The sequence below is a fragment of the Oncorhynchus clarkii genome, chromosome 9 (assembly GCF_045791955.1).
Source record: "Oncorhynchus clarkii lewisi isolate Uvic-CL-2024 chromosome 9, UVic_Ocla_1.0, whole genome shotgun sequence".
Lineage (NCBI taxonomy): Eukaryota > Metazoa > Chordata > Actinopteri > Salmoniformes > Salmonidae > Oncorhynchus > Oncorhynchus clarkii.
This window is the reverse complement of record NC_092155.1, coordinates 3,927,718-3,948,720: the sequence shown is the minus strand read 5'-3', so window position 1 is coordinate 3,948,720 and position 21,003 is coordinate 3,927,718. Positions and strand designations below refer to the sequence as shown.

The window sequence follows — 21,003 nt, the reverse complement described above, 5'->3', positions numbered from 1 at the left end:
AAAATACAGTTTTATATCTTTATGTTTGAAGCCTGAAATGTGGCAAAAGGTCGCAAAGTTCAAGGGGGCCGAATACTTTCGCAAGGCACTGTATATCTCACAATCTAATTTAGAAGCATTAAGGTGTCTCTGGAATAGAACGCGTGACTAAAACTAAATGTAGACATATATACATACTAAACAATTATATAAACAAACATGTAAAGTGTTGGTCCCATGTTTCATGAGCTGAAATAAAATCTCAGAACTGTTCCATGAGCACAATTATTTTTTCTTCCTCTCCAATGTTGTGCACAAATGTGTTTACATCCCTGTTAGTGAGTATTTCTCCTTTGTGAAGATAATCCATCCACCTGACAGGTGTGGCATAATCAAGAAGCAGATTAAACGGCATGATCATTACATAGGTGCACCTTGTGCTGGGGACAATAACAGGCCACCCTGAAATGTGTAGTTTTGTCCCACAGCCCAATGCCACAGATGTCAGAAGGTTTGAGGGAGTTTGCAATTGGAATGCTGACTGCAGGAATGTCCACCAGAGTTGTTGGCAAATAAATTAATGTTAATTTCTCTACCATAAGCCACTTCCAACACCGTTTTAGAGAAGTTGGCAGAACGTCCAACCGGCCTCACAACCGCAGACCACGTGTATGGCATGGTGTGGGCGAGCGGTTTGTTGATGTCAACGTTGTGAACAGAGTGCCCCATAGTGGCGGTGGGGTTATGGTATTGGCAGGCATAAGCTACGGACAACAAACACAATTGCATATTATAAATGGCAATTTGAATGCACAGAGATACCGAGACGAGATCCTGAGACCCATTGTCCTGCCATTCATCCACCTCCATCACCTCATGTTTCAGCATGATAATGCACGGCCCCATGTCGCAAGGATCTGGACACAATTCCTGGAAGATGATAATGTCCCAGTTCTTCCATGGCCTGAATACTCACCAGACATGTCACCCGTTGAGCATGTTTGGGATGCTCTGGATCGACGTGTACGTCAGCGTGTTCCAGTTCCCGCCAATACCCAGAAACTTCACACAGCCATTGAAGAGGAGTGGGACGACATTCCACAGGCCACAATCAAACAGCCTGATCAACTCTATGTAAAGGGGATGTGTCATGCTGCATGAGGCAAATGGTGGTCACAGCAGATACTGACTGGTTTTCTGATCCACACCACTACCTTTATTTTTAAAGGTGTCTGTGACCAACAGATGTCATGTGAAATCCATAGATTAGGGCCTAATTTATTTATTTAAATTGACTGATTTCCTATTATGAAATGTAACTCAGTAAAATCTTTGAAATTGTTGCATGTTGACTTCATATTTTTTGTTCACTATAAATGCATTTCTGTAGATTTCAAAATATATTTTACAAAATGGTGCCCCATCAGTCATCTAGTCTCTATGTGAATCATGAATCATCATTTGGTTCCTGCCTTTCTAGGGAGTTTTTTCTAGCCACCCCTCAGAGCCTGGTTCCTCTCTAGGTTTCTTCCTAGGTTCTGGCCTTTCTAGGGAGTTTTTCCTAGCCACCGTGCTTCTACACCTGCATTGCTTGCTGTTTGGGGTTTTTAGGCTGGGTTTCTGTACAGCACTTTGAGATATCAGCTGATGTACGAAGGGCGTTATAAATACATGTGATGATCATTGTGTACCTTGGGAGCGCAGGTGAAGTGTTTGCCAGGGACAGGTAGCGTGGTGATGTACATGGTGACACAACGGTACATGTACAACGTTCCAATCATGAAGAAACACCTCCGACCAATGATGGACCTGGAGGGGGAAGTCACCACAATTAGAACAGCAGTCTAAACCAAGTCACCACAATTAGAACAGCAGTCTACACCAATAGCCTTGCAGTCTAAACCAATAGCCTTGCAGTCTAAACCAATAGCCTTGCAGTCTAAACCAATAGCCTTGCAGTTTAAACCAATAGCCTTGCAGTCTAAACCAATAGTCCAAAAACACAGTTCAGTCACAGTGGTTATAACAACGTATACAGACATAATATAACATTTAAAAATGTCTATTCCTTTGAAAAACTTTTGTGAGTGTAATATTTAAGGTCTATTGTTTATTTAATTTTTTTCCACTTTGCTTTTGTCAATGTAAACATGCGTTTCCAGTGCCAATAAAGTTATTTGAATTGAAAAGAAAGTACTTGTGTTTGAGGAACAGCCACTGTATGAACCAGAGTCCCACCAACACCATCCCGTTGACTTCGGTGACCGTAAACGCCCACGGTACACGGTCCACATAGTCAAAGAATTTATCCGGTAACGGGGGACTGACCGATTTATCCGGTACCCGTTCGTGTACGACGGTGATGATGACGGTGGTCAGGATGAGGTTGAATAACGCGTACACAAACGCCACCCCTGTTTTCCACCATTCCCGCGGCAACCGGTTGCCGCGGCCTTCCGGTATCGAAATCTTGACGTAGTCACTGTGTTTCCGGAGACCGTTGCTAAGCGAACGGATCAGTCGGCTGGATTTGCCGCTGGTCCGTCGGTCGTCCTGGTTATGCTTGGACTTAGTGTTAGGGATGTGGTCCGTTATCGTTGATGACGAAGGGTTGCCGTGAGGGTTGCCGTTGGAGACGATGTGAGGAGCTGGTGGCGGCGGCTGGGACTCCATTGTCACGGAGACCTCAAAGTGGGAGTGGCCTCCAGTCGGTCTCGCCTCGTTTTCGTGCATCAGTTCTGGGGTGGATATTTTGAGACACTCAACCGGCCAATCAGCAGGCTCCAAACATGTCCTTTAACCAATCAGCAGTCTCCAAAAACAAATATATAATCCAGAAACTTCCAGCAAGGTGTGACCTCCGACCTCCGATAATGTTTGGCGGGTTAGAGGTACCTGATCAATGTGATCAATAATCCTATCAGCTCTGAGGTCATCAACAATGTCAGAGACCTTTGGAAACACCTGGAAAACACAAATACACAGACATCAGAGACTGTCCAGGAGACGAGAACCTGTTTCTACCTGATCAACTAAAAGGAACTGAAATGTACAAAGAGGAGGAAGGGGTGAAAACCTGTTTGACAGGCTAGCTAGCTCAGGAGGCTGGTGAGGACGGGCTCGTGGTAAAGGCTGGAGCGGAGTCAGTGGAATGGGATCAAACACATCAAACACATGGTTTCCATGGTATCAAACATGTGGTTTCCATGGTTTCCATGATTTGATGCCGTTCCATTGGCTCCGTTCCAGACGTTATAATGAGCCGTCCTCCCCCCCAACAGCCTCCACAGACACACAGAAAGACAGGCTGTTTTCAGAGCTCTCGGGGGCAGTTTCGCCAGACACATTTTAAGCCTAGTTCTAGGATTGTGAACTTATTTAAAATGCTTTTTTAGACCAGGACTGGACTGATCTGTGTCTGGGGAAACCAGCCATCAGTGGTCAGAGAGGACATGCAGGTAACAAGGTGTGTTCTCTTCTACCTGCACTCTCTGTACAGTCACACTCAGTCAACACAGGTGAGAAATGTTCCGATCCTACCTGTAGGAATGTTGGTTTTGACTCAGAGAAACCAGAGAGAGAGAGAGCGCAGAGAGAAAGAGCCACACCTTAACTTCACACACACACACACACATTCCTCACTCTTTAAACCACAGGTGATTTCACACACACACACCTCTGTGTGCTTTAATAGTCTTGTTGACGCAGGACAATGAGGAGTTCAGACTGCTACAACAACTGGCAGGATGGAGGGAGGGATGGAGGGGTGGAGGGAGGGAGGGGTGGAGGGAGGGAGGGATGGAGGGAGGGAGGGGTGGAGGGAGGGAGGGATGGAGGGGTGGAGGGAGGGGTGGAGGGGTGGAGGGAGGGAGGGGTGGAGGGGGGGAGGAAGGGGTGGAGGGAGGGGTGGAGGGGCTATTCATAGAATGTGAATCCCAATGCAATCCTCTAAAACAATTACATTACCTAGGTAACTAAACAACACCGTTACGTAACACACACGGTGTTGGAGGAAAGCATATTGAGTGAGTGACTGAGTAAGTGACTGAGTGACTGAGTGAGTGACTGAGTGAGTGAGTGACTGAGTGAGTGTACTCATGCTACAAATCCTCTTTCTCCATATCATATCTGGCCTGCGTGTTAATGTGTGACTGACCCCCCTCTAACCGTCTGTCTTCCTCCCATGCATCTAATATAAACCGTCTTTATCTCATTACTCTTGTATAGGGTTGCAAACTTGAGGCAATTCAATTCTAGGTCTTGTGGTATATTATGATATATTATATATATTCTGATTAAACTGTCCCCAATTCTAGGTCTTGTGGCATATTGTGGTTAAACTATCGCCATTCAATGGAAGTGCAACCCTCTGCATGCACAGTGCTTTCCTCCATCACATTGTACAGCTGATATATGAAGCATAAATCAGTTAAATTAGGCAGTGAACGTGAACCCTGAAAGAGTCCTGGATCTAGTTGTCAGACAAGTCCCCAAGTTGGCCCTCTGTTGTTGTCTGTATCCCTAGTGATATTGGCCCTCTGTTGTTGTCTGTATCCCTAGTGATATTGGCCCTCTGTTGTTGTCTGTATCCCTAGTGATATTGGCCCTCTGTTGTTGTCTGTATCTCTAGTGATATTGGCCCTCTGTTGTTGTCTGGATCCCTAGTGATGTTGTCTGTATCTCTAGTGATATTGGCCCTCTGTTGTTGTCTGGATCCCTAGTGATGTTGTCTGTATCCCTAGTGATATTGGCCCTCTGTTGTTGTCTGGATCCCTAGTGATGTTGTCTGTATCCCTAGTGATATTGGCCCTCTGTTGTTGTCTGTATCCCTAGTGATATTGGCCCTCTGTTGTTGTCTGGATCCCTAGTGATATTGGCCCTCTGTTGTTGTCTGGATCCCTAGTGATGTTGTCTGTATCTCTAGTGATATTGGCCCTCTGTTGTTGTCTGGATCCCTAGTGATGTTGTCTGTATCCCTAGTGATATTGGCCCTCTGTTGTTGTCTGGATCCCTAGTGATGTTGTCTGTATCCCTAGTGATATTGGCCCTCTGTTGTTGTCTGTATCCCTAGTGATATTGGCCCTCTGTTGTTGTCTGGATCCCTAGTGATGTTGTCTGTATCCCTAGTGATATTGGCCCTCTGTTGTTGTCTGTATCCCTAGTGATATTGGCCATCTTGTTGTCTGTATCTCTAGTGATATTGGCCCTCTGTTGTTGTCTGTATCTCTAGTGATATTGGCCCTCTGTTGTTGTCTGTATCCCTAGTGATATTGGCCCTCTGTTGTTGTCTGTATCCCTAGTGATATTGGCCCTCTGTTGTTGTCAGTATCTCTAGTGATATTGGCCCTCTGTTGTTGTCTGTATCCCTAGTGATATTGGCCCTCTGTTGTTGTCTGTATCTCTAGTGATATTGGCCCTCTGTTGTTGTCTGTATCCCTAGTGATATTGGCCCTCTGTTGTTGTCTGGATCCCTAGTGATATTGGCCCTCTGTTGTTGTCTGGATCCCTAGTGATATTGGCCCTCTGTTGTTGTCTGTATCCCTAGTGATATTGGCCCTCGGTTGTTGTCTGTATCTCTAGTGATATTGGCCCTCTGTTGTTGTCTGGATCCCTAGTGATGTTGTCTGTATCCCTAGTGATATTGGCCCTCTGTTGTTGTCTGTATCTCTAGTGATATTGGCCCTCTGTTGTTGTCTGGATCCCTAGTGATATTGGCCCTCTGTTGTTGTCTGTATCTCTAGTGATATTGGCCCTCTGTTGTTGTCTGGATCCCTAGTGATATTGGCCCTCTGTTGTTGTCTGGATCCCTAGTGATATTGGCCCTCTGTTGTTGTCTGTATCCCTAGTGATATTGGCCCTCTGTTGTTGTCTGGATCCCTAGTGATATTGGCCCTCTGTTGTTGTCTGGATCCCTAGTGATATTGGCCCTCTGTTGTTGTCTGGATCCCTAGTGATAGTGATCATCTTGTTGTCTGGATCCCTAGTGATATTGGCTCTCTGTTGTTGTCTGGATCCCTAGTGATAGTGATCATCTTGTTGTCTGGATCCCTAGTGATAGAGGCCCTCTGTTGTTGTCTGCTTGATTTACAGCATCAAGGTAAATTACTCCATATTTTCATATGGATTGGACACTACGTCTACTGTCCGGATAGACTATTGCAGCAACACCAAAGGCTCTTCCTAATAATGATTCTGGATATTATCATAGCCCTGAGAAATCACCCCCTTGGTCACTTTGTGATGACAAAAACAGCAATGGTGAGATTAATGCTACCACTATTCATGGGTTTATTATGTGTGCCTGTGTTGGGCACATAGAAACATCACCAAGGAACCAATCTATATAGTCAGGCAATGTCCACATTATTCCCTCATAGTTTAGAATGTTTAGAAGAACTAGAATGCCAATTAGAATATCAATTAGAATGTCAAAAGACCCGAGTTCCCAAGTTGTGGGTTGGATGACCATTCAAATAGTTCCCAGTTGTTTTGAACGCTCGGAATTCGGAGATGACCGAGTTCCCGGTTGTCTTGAACGCGGCATCATTCACACGCCACAGTCAAAGGGAGAGGAGTGTAAACATAACGCAAACCGGTTACAGTTTAATTAAGAACCAAACAAAACAAAACCAGAGTTTCTATTGGACACATTCAGCTAGGTCCCTCCCCGTGGCATTCCGTTTTGCAACATAATCGGCGTAATGGAACAGGCTCAAAGTAAGCAACCCTTCTCGCCGCCATCATCACAACATACGGGTATATAACAAATATTATCATTCTCACCGGGCGATAATAACATGAAGGATTTACGTAGGTGAAATATAAGTTAGGATCTGTGTTTAAGTACTGGAAATAGTTAAGTCTTTAATATTAACTGGATATTCGACCCGCAAAGCCAGTCGGGAGCAATTCACCTGTTGAAAGGTGAGCTATGGCGACCGACAACACCTTCTCTAACTCTTAAAACTTTTTACCTGCGCTCTTAGGGAAATGAAACCAACAAACGTTCTCAAGTTAGGCTAATTAAACAATGTATCCCCACATAAAAAAAACAGCTTACCTGTGTTCAGTAACGTGAAAGTTCGAAACAAGTCTGTGACCTTTTTTGTCTTCCTCCTCTATGTTGAGTTGTCTTCTCTTACCTTGGGTGTGTAAATCACAGCTCCCCTCCTGTCAGACAAGACACGCCCTCTTCAGCAAAACACGCCCCTATAGCTTCCTATTACATTTGATACATTTTCAAAACTATTCAGAATGTGCATTTCTATATATATATATATATTTTTATAATAGCCCAATTTCATATAAAAAGGTGTCGATTAAATTTAAAGGTCTTTAAAAAAAAAGATTGCAGATAACTGGTTCTCCCGGCCCAAATAAGGTACACCAAGGCCACTCCCCTCTCAGTGAGTCACTTCTCGTTAAACGATCCGCCCGTTCCAGAACGTTGTTGAAGCTCGAGCTCAAATGACTCACCGTCATCATGAGGGACTGTCTTGTCCCTGACTCCGGGGCATAATATAAGTCACTCAGATCAGCTGTTTAGTTAACGTTTCACCTCAGCTCTCTAATTTAGTTTCAGATGAGGCTACCCCCGTGACTGACTGGACAACACCATGAGTCCAAATGGAACCCTATTCCCTATATAGTGCACTACTTCTGACCTGAGCCCTATGGCACCCTATTCCCTATATATAGTGCACTACTTCTGACCAGAGCCCTATGGCACCATATTCCCTATATATAGTGCACTACTTCTGACCAGAGCCCTATGTAGGGTGCCATTTGGTAATAACTAATTTCCAGTAAATAACCAACAACTCTGTGTGACACATCCTGACCAGCAGCCCACTCCCAGGTTATAATGACAGAATAACATGAGGAGGAGTCAACTGTTGTTCTTATTGGTTGTTGAAACTGAAAGTAGCCTCGACTAGACTCCAGTGTTGGCTGTTTTTTTTTATCCTTTTCCTAGAGGTGAATGAATCCAACTCTGGTGAGTTATCAGACCTAGACTATTATGTATAAGCAGATCCCCTACGAGAGTTTAAAACCCCTTGGAAGTACCAAGATGGCTGCACGATGACGTCATACAGGGTTTACTGTCAGTAATACAGGGTTTACTGTCAGTCATACAGGGTTTATACAGGGTTTACTGTCATACAGGGTTTATACAGGGTTTACTGTCAGTCATACAGGGTTTATACAGGGTTTACTGTCAGTCATACAGGGTTTATACAGGGTTTACTGTCAGTCATACAGGGTTTATACAGGGTTTACTGTCAGTCATACAGGGTTTATACAGGGTTTACTGTGAGTCATACAGGGTTTATACAGGGTTTACTGTGAGTCATACAGGGTTTACTGTCAGTCATACAGGGTTTACTGTCAGTCATACAGGGTTTATACAGGGTTTACTGTCAGTCATACAGGGTTTATACAGGGTTTACTGTCAGTAATACAGGGTTTACTGTCAGTAATACAGGGTTTACTGTCAGTCATACAGGGTTTACTGTCAGTAATACAGGGTTTACTGTCAGACATACAGAGTTTACTGTCAGTCATACAGAGTTTACTGTCAGTAATACAGGGTTTACTGTCAGTCATACAGGGTTTACTGTCAGTCATACAGAGTTTACTGTCAGTAATACAGGGTTTATACAGGGTTTACTGTCAGTCATACAGGGTTTATACAGGGTTTACTGTCAGTAATACAGGGTTTACTGTCAGTCATACAGGCTTTAATGTCAGTCATACAGGGTTTACTGTCAGTCATACAGGGTTTATACAGGGTTTACTGTCAGTCATACAGGGTTTATACAGGGTTTACTGTCAGTCATACAGGGTTTATACAGGGTTTACTGTCAGTAATACAGGGTTTACTGTCAGTCATACAGGCTTTAATGTCAGTCATACAGGGTTTACTGTCAGTCATACAGGGTTTATACAGGGTTTACTGTCAGTCATACAGGGTTTATACAGGGTTTACTGTCAGTCATACAGGGTTTATACAGGGTTTACTGTCAGTCATACAGGGTTTATACAGGGTTTACTGTCATTCATACAGGCTTTAATGTCAGTCATACAGAGTTTACTGTCAGTCATACAGGGTTTATACAGAGTTTACTGTCAGTCATACAGGGTTTATACAGGGTTTACTGTCAGTAATACAGGGTTTACTGTCAGTCATACAGGCTTTAATGTCAGTCATACAGGGTTTACTGTCAGTCATACAGGGTTTATACAGGGTTTACTGTCAGTCATACAGGGTTTATACAGGGTTTACTGTCAGTCATACAGGGTTTATACAGGGTTTACTGTCAGTCATACAGGGTTTATACAGGGTTTACTGTCAGTAATACAGGGTTTACTGTCAGTCATACAGGCTTTAATGTCAGTCATACAGAGTTTACTGTCAGTCATACAGGGTTTATACAGGGTTTACTGTCAGTCATACAGGGTTTATACAGGGTTTACTGTCAGTCATACAGGGTTTATACAGGGTTTACTGTCAGTCATACAGGCTTTAATGTCAGTCATACAGAGTTTACTGTCAGTCATACAGGGTTTATACAGGGTTTACTGTCAGTAATACAGGGTTTATACAGGGTTTACTGTCAGTAATACAGGGTTTATACAGGGTTTACTGTCAGTCATCCAGGGTTTATACAGGGTTTACTGTCAGTAATACAGGGTTTATACAGGGTTTACTGTCAGTCATCCAGGGTTTATACAGGGTTTACTGTCAGTCATACAGGGTTTATACAGGGTTTACTGTCAGTCATACAAGGTTTATACAGGGTTTACTGTCAGTCATACAGGGTTTATACAGGGTTTACTGTCAGTCATCCAGGGTTTATACAGGGTTTACTGTCAGTCATACAGGGTTTATACAGGGTTTACTGTCAGTCATCCAGGGTTTATACAGGGTTTACTGTCAGTCATCCAGGGTTTATACAGGGTTTACTGTCAGTCATCCAGGGTTTATACAGGGTTTACTGTCAGTCATACAGGGTTTACTGTCAGTCATCCAGGGTTTATACAGGGTTTACTGTCAGTCATACAGGGTTTATACAGGGTTTACTGTCAGTCATACAGGGTTTATACAGGGTTTACTGTCAGTCATCCAGGGTTTATACAGGGTTTATTGTCAGTCATACAGGGTTTATACAGGGTTTACTGTCAGTCATACAGGGTGTATACAGGGTTTACTGTCAGTCATACAGGGTTTATACAGGGTTTACTGTCAGTCATACAGGGTTTATACAGGGTTTACTGTCAGTCATACAGGGTTTATACAGGGTTTACTGTCAGTCATACAGGGTTTATACAGGGTTTACTGTCAGTCATACAGGGTTTATACAGGGTTTACTGTCAGTCATACAGGGTTTATACAGGGTTTACTGTCAGTCATACAGGGTGTATACAGGGTTTACTGTCAGTCATCCAGGGTTTATACAGGGTTTACTGTCAGTCATACAGGGTTTATACAGGGTTTACTGTCAGTCATCCAGGGTTTATACAGGGTTTACTGTCAGTCATACAGGGTTTATACAGGGTTTACTGTCAGTCATACAGGGTTTATACAGGGTTTACTGTCAGTCATACAGGGTTTATACAGGGTTTACTGTCAGTCATCCAGGGTTTATACAGGGTTTACTGTCAGTCATACAGGGTTTATACAGGGTTTACTGTCAGTCATACAGGGTTTATACAGGGTTTACTGTCAGTCATACAGGGTTTATACAGGGTTTACTGTCAGTCATACAGGGTTTAAAAATAAAGAAAAACCCTGGAATGAGTAGGTGTTCTAGAACCCTTGAATGAGTAGGTGTTTTAGAACCCTGGAATGAGTAGGTGTTCTAGAACCCTGGAATGAGTAGGTGTTCTAGAACCCTGGAATGAGTAGGTGTGTCCAAACTGTTGACTTGGTACTGTATATAATTATATATACTTTTTTTGTGTGTACTTTTATCCTTTTCCCCTCCAATTTCATGATATCCAGTCTTGCTGCAACTCGGGAGAGGTGAAGGTCGAGAGCTCGACCCTGCCAAGCACGACCCCCACTGCTTCTTGACCCACTGCTCACCTAACTCAGAAGCCAGCCGCACCAATGCGTCGGAGGAAACACCGCCCAGCTGACAACCGAAGTCAGCTTGAAGGCGCCCAGCCCCGCCACAAGGAGTCGCTAGAGTGCCATGGGACAAGGAAATCCCGACCGACCAAACCCTCCTCTAACCCAGACGACGCTGGGCCAATTGTGCGCCTCTTCATGGGTCTCCCGGTCACGGCCCGGCTGTGACACAGCCTGGGATCAAACCTGGGTCTGTAGTGACGCCTCAAGCATTGCGATGCATTGCCTTAGATCGCTGCGCCACTCGGGAGGCCTGTTTATATATATTTTTGTACCTACAGGGGTCCTAAGATAAAAAAATTAAATGTCGAAATGATCTATTTTATGACCATCTTAAAACAATTCTATACGTTAGCATTCTGACTACTACATATTTCATTAAATAGTGATCCATTCTGACTACTACATATTTAATTAAATAGTGATTCATTCTGACTATTACATATTTCATTAAATACTGATCCATTCTGACTACTAGATATTTCATTAAATACTGATCCATTCTGACATTTGTCGTCACACAGGACCACGTGCTACTGGTTTCAATGTCTATGGCTTCGACCTACAGGGTATAACAATAGACCATATGACTGCATACTTATAGAGGACCACAGTATGAGTCATAATACCCATAAAACCTAGGGGTCAAACAAGGAAATAGTTCCAATTGTTTTTTCCACCATTAATTTCCCCCCATAGGGGATTTTAGAAGCACTTCAAATATGGGCTGTGTTTCGTGTAGGTCTACCCTGACGTGGCGTTTTGATTACCATGTCAAATCTGAGAGTAAATAGAGCCAAGTATATTGATAAAAGTCACCCTGTCCAAAGATATTGACATGAAAGGGTAAGGGTCAGGGTAAAGCCTACACAAAACTCAGCCCTTATTTTAAGTGTTTCAAAAAAATTCCCTGTGAAAAAATGAATGGAGGAGTTCGGTTTAGAACCATTCCCCTGTTTTTGACCTTTAGGGGGCTCAATACAGTGAAGAGGGAGGATATGAGTTTTGAGGCATTGTGCTATTTTCACCATCAGAGGGCGCCATTGGTCAATGAAAAATACATTTGGAGTGTTGAACAGACTGTGCCATGCAATTACACATGGAACCTAAGTATTCACTCCCCCCCTCACCCTCTAAATGTTACATTCTAGTAGTTTAGCAAATGCTCTTATCCAGAGCGACTTACAGGAGTAATTAAGGTTAAGTGCCTTGTTCAAGGGCACATTAACAGATTTTTTCACATAGTTGGCTCGGGGATTCGAACCAGTGAACATTTCAGTTACTGGCCCCAACATTCTTAACTGCTAGGCTACCTGCCGCCCCTATACCCCCTCTCTCTCTCTCTCTCTCTCAGGCAAGCTGATGTTCACTGAGTGATGAGGAAGGACTAAACAGTATATCTTTAGAGAATGATAGTGTCTCCATTCCAAATGTGTCCCTATTCCCTATATAGTGGTACTACTATAGACCAGAGCCCTATTCCCTATATAGTGGTACTACTATAGACCAGAGCCCTATTCCCTATATAGTGTACTACTATAGACCAGAGCCCTATTCCCTATATAGTGCACTCTGGTCAAAAGTAGTACACTAAATAGGGAAATGGGAGTAATTTGGGACGAAGAGGTCAAGTGAGTATTGAAGACTTGTACTACTTAAACTAGTAGGGTTCATAACACCATACCTAGCTGTTAGCTACTAACAGATTCCCTCCAGGTTCAGACTATAACACTATACCTAGCTGTTAGCTACTAACAGATTCCCTCCAGGTCCAGACTATAACACTATACCTAGCTGTTAGCTACTAACAGATTCCCTACAGATCCAGACTATAACACTATACCTAGCTGTTAGCTACTAACAGATTCCCTCCAGGTCCAGACTATACCACTATACCTAGCTGTTAGCTACTAACAGATTCCCTACAGATCCAGACTATAACACTATACCTAGCTGTTAGCTACTAACAGATTCCCTCCAGGTCCAGACTATAACACTATACCTAGCTGTTAGCTACTAACAGATTCCCTCCAGGTCCAGACTATAACACTATACCTAGCTGTTAGCTACTAACAGATTCCCTACAGATCCAGACTATAACACTATACCTAGCTGTTAGCTACTAACAGATTCCCTCCAGGTCCAGACTATACCACTATACCTAGCTGTTAGCTACTAACAGATTCCCTCCAGGTCCAGACTATAACACCATACCTAGCTGTTAGCTACTAACAGATTCCCTCCAGGTCCAGACTATAACACTATACCTAGCTGTTAGCTACTAACAGATTGCCTACAGATCCAGACTATAACACTATACCTAGCTGTTAGCTACTAACAGATTCCCTCCAGGTCCAGACTATAACACTATACCTAGCTGTTAGCTACTAACAGATTGCCTACAGATCCAGACTATAACACTATACCTAGCTGTTAGCTACTAACAGATTCCCTAAATTCCCTAGCTTCATTAAATAGTACCCGCAAAACACCAGTCTCAACGTCAACAGTGAAGAGGCGACTCCGGGATGTTAGTGTATATTTGAATGGTAGTGTATTTTTCCAATGACTTCTTATTTAGTAAGCTCAAATGGAGAAACTATTTACGTCAAAGATTTTTTTCTTCAATTCAAATTGACCCCCAACCCTGATGGAGAGAGATAGAGGTGAACTACTTGTACGTACTAACAGGTTTAATATCACCTAGAGGCCTGTTGACCGTTTCCCACCGGGACACAAACGTCAATTTAACGTCTATTCCACATTGTTTCAACGTAATTTGATTGAAATGAAACACAGCGAGTTGTTATTTTCTTTAAGACACGTCTTAGTTTCTGGTCTCAAGAACAGCTGCGGTCTTATTTTAGTCCCGATGTCCCCCGTCTCCTCATATCTTCCCCCTACAGATGTAAGATCTTCATTTGAGCCAGTTAACGACAGCAGGAAAATAATCCTTGCAGCGACAGGAAATGTGAATTATCATGTGGATATGGCTATAATTAAAGGTGCTATATGCAGAAATCACTCTTGTCATTTCCTGGTTACCAAAACTTTACTAATTCACCTAGTTACAGTTTGTGTGGCAAAACAAGCAGTTATTGTGTAGAGAATCAAATCAAATTGTATTTGTCACATGTATTTGTCACAACCGGTAGACCTTACCGTGAATATGCTTACTTACAATCCCCTTAACCAACAATGTACCATCTAAACCGTTGTGAAATATATTTTCCATAACCAAAAATATTGTACTGTATTTTCAGCTGTTTAAAGCTGGTGGACAAAAAAATAAATCTAAAACTGAACTTGAGCGCGGAAGCGTAGAAATAATGCACATAGAACTGTCTTCTTAGACTGGCTTTGAATGAGACAGATCTATAACTCACATTTCTATGTGAATTTGGTCTGGGTCGCCCCCCCCCCCCAAAAAAAGTTACATAATCCAGCTATAATGTTTTGTGGGGGTTGATACGTTTTTCGTTGAGACCAAATCATATCGGACATTTTAAAGTGGAAATGACAAACTTTTACGAGGCTTTTTACAAGTTTGCATATCCTGATAGGAAATTCTCAGCAACAAAATAGTGATCAAATTATGATCCTACGTCTGTAGATTTCCCCTCCTCTCCCTGAACCCGACCCTGCCACGGGTGGTATGCGGCCAAGGCTGTATGGCCCAGTGCACTACAGGCTCATGTCATGGCACGCAGGGAAAGATGCGGAGGAGCGGTACGGCCACAGACTGGCGCGAACTTGATCCGTGAGCGCACCTGCTGTTGTGCTTAGTTGAAGAATGTCAGCTATGTGGGAGAGAGAAGGAGAGAGAGAGAGAGGCAGAGACAGAGAGAGAGAGAGGAAGAAATTGATTGGGGGATAGAGAGAGAAGTGTTAACCCCAGATGTCAGTCGGTCAGTTGGCCAGTTATATCCAACGCCTCGGCAACTTCTCTCTCTACCATGGCTGAAAAACATAACCCACCCCACCACAGACACAGGTAACTACTTTTTATACCTGCATTCTCTTCTTCTCTCTCTGTCAACCTTACATTGAGCCTGGATCTGTAGGGCCTTCTCTTATTCTCTCTCTGTCAACCTTATATTGAGCCTGGATCTGTAGGGCCTTCTCTTCTTCTCTCTCTGTCAACCTTATATTGAGCCTGGATCTGTAGGGCCTTCTCTTATTCTCTCTCTGTCAACCTTATATTGAGCCTGGATCTGTAGGGCCTTCTCTTATTCTCTCTCTGTCAACCTTATATTGAGCCTGGATCTGTAGGGCCTTCCCTTCTTCTCTCTCTGTCAACCTTACATTGAGCCTGGATCTGTAGGGCCTTCTCTTATTCTCTCTCTGTCAACCTTACATTGAGCCTGGATCTGTAGGTCTATGAGTTTTGATAGCTTACAATGCCAAAACTGTAGCATATAGTGTCTGTAGGTTTATATAGTATCTATATTGTGTCTGTAGGTATATAAAGTGTCTATAGGTCTATATAGTGTCTATTGGTCTATATAGTGTCTATAGGTCTATATAGTGTCTATATAATGTCTATAGGTCTATATAGTGTCAATATGGTGTCTATAGGTCTATATAGTTTCTGTAGGTCTATATAGGGTCTACATGGTGTCTATATGGTGTTTATATTGTGTCTGTAGGTCTATATAGTGTCTATAGGTCTATATGGTGTCTATATAGTGTCTGTAGGTCCTTATAGTGTCTATATAGTGTATGTAGGTCTATATAGTGTCTGTATGTCTATATAGTGTCTATATAGTGTCTGTAGGTCTATATAGTGTCTGTAGGTCTATGTAGTGTCTATATTGTGTATGTAGGTCTATGTAGTGTCTATATAGTGTCTATAGGTCTATGTAGTGTCTGTATAGTGTCTGTATAGTGTCTGTAGGTATATATAGTGTCTATATAGTGTCTATATAGTGTCTATAGGTCTACATAGTGTCTATATAGTGTATGTAGGTCTATATAGTGTCTATAAAGTGTCTGTAGGTCCTTATAGTGTCTATAGGTCTATATATTGTCTGTAGGTCAATATAGTGTTTGTAGGTATATATAGTGTCTATAGGTCTATATAGTGTCTATAGGTCTATATAGTGTCTATAGGTCTATATAGTGTCTATAGGTCTATATAGTGTCTGTAGGTCTATATAGTGTCTGTAGGTCTATATAGTGTCTGTAGGTCTATGTAGTGTCTGTATAGTGTCTGTAGGTCTATATAGTGTCTATATAGTGTCTGTAGGTCTATATAGTGTCTATATAGTGTCTATATAGCGTATGTAGGTCTATATAGTGTCTATAAAGTGTCTGTAGGTCCTTATAGTATCTATAGGTCTATATAGTGTCTGTAGGTCTATATAGTGTTTGTAGGTATATATAGTGTCTATATAGTGTCTATAGGTCTATATAGTGTATGTAGGTCTATATAGTTTCTATAGGTCTATATAGTGTCTATAGGTCTATATAGTGTATGTAGGTCTATATAGTGTCTATAAAGTGTCTGTAGGTCCTTATAGTGTCTATATAGTGTCTATAGGTCTATATAGTGTCTATAGGTCTATATAGTGTCTATAGGTATATATAGTGTCTGTAGGTATATCTAGTGTCTATATAGTGTCTATATAGTGTATATAGGTCTATATAGTGTATATAGGTCTATATAGTGTCTGTAGGTCTATACAGTGTCTGTAGGTCTATATAGTGTCTATAGGTCTATATAGTGTATGTAGGACTATATAGTGTCTATAGGTCTATATTTTGTCCATAGGTTTATATAGTGTATGTAGGTCTATATAGTGTCTATAAAAAGTCTGTAGGTCTATATAGTGTCTGTAGGTCTATATAGTGTATGTAGGGCTATATAGTGTCTATATAGTGTATGTAGGTCTATATAGTGTCTATAGGTATATATGGTGTCTGTAGGTCTATATAGTGTCTATATAGTGTCTATATAGTGTATGTAGGTCTATATAGTGTCTATATATTGTCTATAGGTCTATATAGTGTCTATATGGTGTCTATAGGTCTATATAGTGTCTATAAAGTGTCTGTAGGTTCCTATAGTGTCTATATAGTGTATATAGGTCTATATATATATGTCTATATAGTGTGTGTAGGTCTATATAGTGTCTATAACGTTTCTGTAGGTCCTTATAGTGTCTATAGGTCTATATTGTGTCTGTAGGTCTATAGAGTATCTGTAGGTCTATATTGTGTCTATATAGTGTCTGTAGGTCTATATAGTGTCTGTAGGTCTATATAGTGTCTATAGGTCTATATAATGTCTATATAGTGTATATTGGTCTATATAGTGTCTATAGGTCTACATAGTGTATATTGGTCTATATAGTGTCTATATAGTGTCTATAGGTCTATATAGTGTATGTAGGTCTATATAGTGTCTATAAAGTGTCTGTGGGTTCCTATAGTGTCTATATAGTGTCTATAGGTCTATATAGTGTCTATATGTCTATATAGTGTGTGTAGGTCTATATAGTGTCTATAACGTGTTTGTAGGTCCTTATAGTGTCTATATAGTGTCTATAGGTCTATATAGTGTCTATAGGTCTATATAGTGTCTATATAGTGTATGTAGGTCTATATAGTGTCTATAGGTCTATATAGTGTATGTAGGTGTATATAGTGTCTATAAAGTGTCTGTAGGTCTATATAGTGTATGTAGGTCTATATAGTGTCTATATCGTGTATGTAGGTCTATATAGTGTCTATAGGTCTATATGGTGTCTGTAGGTCTATATAGTGTCTATAAAGTGTCTATATAGTGTATGTAGATATATATAGTGTCTATATAGTGTATATAGGTCTATATAGTATCTATATGGTGTCTATAGGTCTATATAGTGTCTGTAGGTCTATATAGTGTCTATATAGTGTCTGTAAGTCTATATAGTGTCTATAAAGTGTATGTAGGTCTATATAGTGTCTGTAGGTCTATATAGTGTCTATAAAGTGTCTGTAGGTCTATATAGTGTCTATAACGTGTCTGTAGGTCTATATAGTGTCTATATAGTGTATGTTGGTCTATATAGTGTCTATATAGTGTCTATAGGCCTATATAGTATCTATATCGTGTCTATAACGTGTCTGTAGGTCTATATAGTGTCTATACAGTGTCTGTAGGTCTATACAGTGTATGCAGGTCTATATTGTGTCTGTAGGTCTATATGGTGTCTGTAGATCTATATAGTGTCTATATAGTGTCTATAGGTCTATATAGTGTCTGTAGGTCTATACAGTGTCTGTAGGTCTATATGGTGTCTGTAGGTCTATATAGTGTCTATATAGTGTCTATAGATCTATATAGTGTCTGTAGGTCTATACAGTGTATGCAAGTCTATATCGTGTCTGTAGGTCTATATGGTGTCTGTAGGTCTATATAGTGTCTATATAGTGTCTGTAGGTCTATATCGTGTCTGTAGGTCTTACAGTGTATGCAGGTCTATATCATGTCTGTAGGTCTATATGGTGTCTGTAGGTCATTATAGTGTCTATATAGTGTCTATAGGTCTATATAGTGTCTGTAGGTCTATACAGTGTCTGTAGGTCTTTATTGTGTCTACATAGTGTCTGTAGGACTATATAGTGTCTGTAGGTCTATATAGTCTCTATATAGTGTATATAGGTCTATATAGTGTCTATATAGTGTCTGTAGGTCTATATAGTGTGTATATAGTGTCTGTAGGTCTATATAGTGTGTATATAGTGTCTGTAGGTCTATATAGTGTCTATATAGTGTATATAGGTCTATATAGTATCTATATAGTGTCCATATAGTGTCTATAGGTCTATATAGTGTCTATAGGTCTATATAGTGTCTGTAGGTCTATATAGTGTCTATATAGTGTATATAGGTCTATATATTATCTATATAGTGTCTATATAGTGTATATAGGTCTATATATTATCTATATAGTGTCTATATAGTGTCTATAGGTCTATATAGTGTCTATAGGTCTATATAGTGTCTATATTGTGTCTTTAGGTCTATATAGTGTTTAAAGAGTTTAAGTATAGCCAATTTGAATTTGTTGTCTGTATATTTGATCATTTCATTGAGGAAACCATCAACACCACAGGCCTTTTTGGGTTGGAGGGTTTTTATTTTGTCCTGTAGTTCATTCAATGTAATTGGAGAATCCAGTGGGTTCTGGTCTTTAATAGTTGATTCTAAGATTTGTATTTGATCATGTATATGTTTTTGCAGTTTGTTCTTTGTTATAGAGACAAAGATATTGGAGAAGTGGTTTATCCATACATCTCTGTTTTTGGATAGATAACTCTTCGTGTTGTTGTTTGTTTCTTCCCAGAAGTGGTTCGACTCCATGGATTCTTCAGTTACATTGAGCTGATGATCTGACGTGCTGTTCCCGTAGTGTATTTCTGTATTGTTTTAGTGATTCACCGTAGTGAAGGCGTAGACTCAGGGGTTTCTGGGTCTCTATATTTTTGGTTGGTGTATTGGTTGTCGTCGGGAGAAATAAAGGACCAAGGTGCAGCGTGGGTAAGTATTCATTGTCATTTAATAAAGAATGAAACACTGAAAAAAAACAAAACACGACAAAACGAACAGTCCTGAACGGTGCAACAAAACACAGAACAGAAAATAAACACCCACCACTCAAAGGTGAAACCAGGCTACCTACGTATGATTCTCAATCAGGGGACAACGATTGACAGCTGCCTCTGATTGAGAACCATACCAGGCCGAACACAGAAAATAAACACCCACCACTCAAAGGTGAAACCAGGCTACCTACGTATGATTCTCAATCAGCTGTCTCTGATTGAGAACCATACCAGGCCGAACACAGAAAATAAACACCCACCACTCAAAGGTGAAACCAGGCTACCTACGTATGATTCTCAATCAGCTGTCTCTGATTGAGAACCATACCAGGCCGAACACAGAAAATAAACACCCACCACTCAAAGGTGAAACCAGGCTACCTACGTATGATTCTCAATCAGCTGTCTCTGATTGAGAACCATACCAGGCCGAACACAGAAAATAAACACCCACCACTCAAAGGTGAAACCAGGCTACCTAAGTATGATTCTCAATCAGCTGTCTCTGATTGAGAGCCATACCAGGCCGAACACAGAAAATCCCAAATTATAGAAAAAAGACCATAGACAACCCACCCAACTCACGCTCTGACCATACTAAAACAAAGACATAACAAAGGAACTAAGGTCAGAACGTGACAGTTGGACAGGTTTCTCAATTTCTTTCTTAGGTTTTTTGCATTCTTCATCAAACCATTTGTCGTTGTTGTTCATTTTCGAAGGTTGACATTTTTAGATTTGATAGAGAAGCTGAACGGTCAAATATACTGTTTAGATTTGATAGAGAAGCTGAGAGGTCAAATATACTGATTAGATTTGATAGAGAAGCTGAAAGGTCAAATATACTGATTAGATTTGATAGAGAAGCTGAAAGGTCAAATATACTGATTAGATTTGATAGAGAAGCTGAGAGGTCAAATATACTGATTAGATTTGATAGAGAAGCTGAAAGGTCAAATATACTGATTAGATTTGATAGAGAAGCTGAGAGGTCAAATATACTGATTCGATTTGATAGAGAAGCTGAAAGGTCAAATATACTGATTAGATTTGATAGAGAAGCTGAAAGGTCAAATATACTGATTAGATTTGATAGAGAAGCTGAGAGGTCAAATATACTGATTCGATTTGATAAAGAAGCTGAAAGGTCAAATATACTGATTAGATTTGATAGAGAAGCTGAGAGGTCAAATATACTGATTCGATTTGATAAAGAAGCTGAAAGGTCAAATATACTGATTAGATTTGATAGAGAAGCTGAGAGGTCAAATATACTGATTAGATTTGATAGAGAAGCT

General features: G+C 41.0%; 2 protein-coding genes across 7 annotated transcripts in view; one reads left to right on the top strand and one right to left on the bottom strand.

The window, feature by feature from the left end:
• The window catches only part of LOC139415790 (phosphatidylcholine:ceramide cholinephosphotransferase 2-like), a 742,387-nt gene extending 735,248 nt beyond the window's left edge, over window positions 1-7,139 (bottom strand). Inside the window, exons 1-3 of one of the 2 annotated variants that reach the window (XM_071163881.1) lie at window positions 7,040-7,139; window positions 2,177-2,943; window positions 1,671-1,788 (exon numbers count right to left, since the gene is read on the bottom strand). In XM_071163881.1, the coding sequence (XP_071019982.1) occupies window positions 1,671-1,788; window positions 2,177-2,712 (654 nt within the window). In that variant the 5' untranslated portion in view covers window positions 2,713-2,943; window positions 7,040-7,139. The remainder of the gene's footprint in view (window positions 1-1,670; window positions 1,789-2,176; window positions 2,944-7,039) is intronic. The other variant, XM_071163880.1, reaches the window with a different exon arrangement.
• Window positions 7,140-14,942: 7,803 nt separating this feature from the next.
• Window positions 14,943-21,003, top strand: part of LOC139415772 (aminoacyl tRNA synthetase complex interacting multifunctional protein 1b) — a 30,165-nt gene continuing 24,104 nt past the window's right edge. For 2 of the 5 annotated variants that reach the window (XM_071163853.1, XM_071163858.1), the window contains exon 1: window positions 14,968-15,107. In XM_071163853.1, coding sequence (XP_071019954.1) covers window positions 15,070-15,107 — 38 coding nt within the window. In that variant the 5' untranslated portion in view covers window positions 14,968-15,069. Of the gene's footprint in view, window positions 15,108-21,003 lie in introns of all 5 variants that reach the window. The other 3 variants (XM_071163857.1, XM_071163856.1, XM_071163854.1) reach the window with 2 other exon arrangements.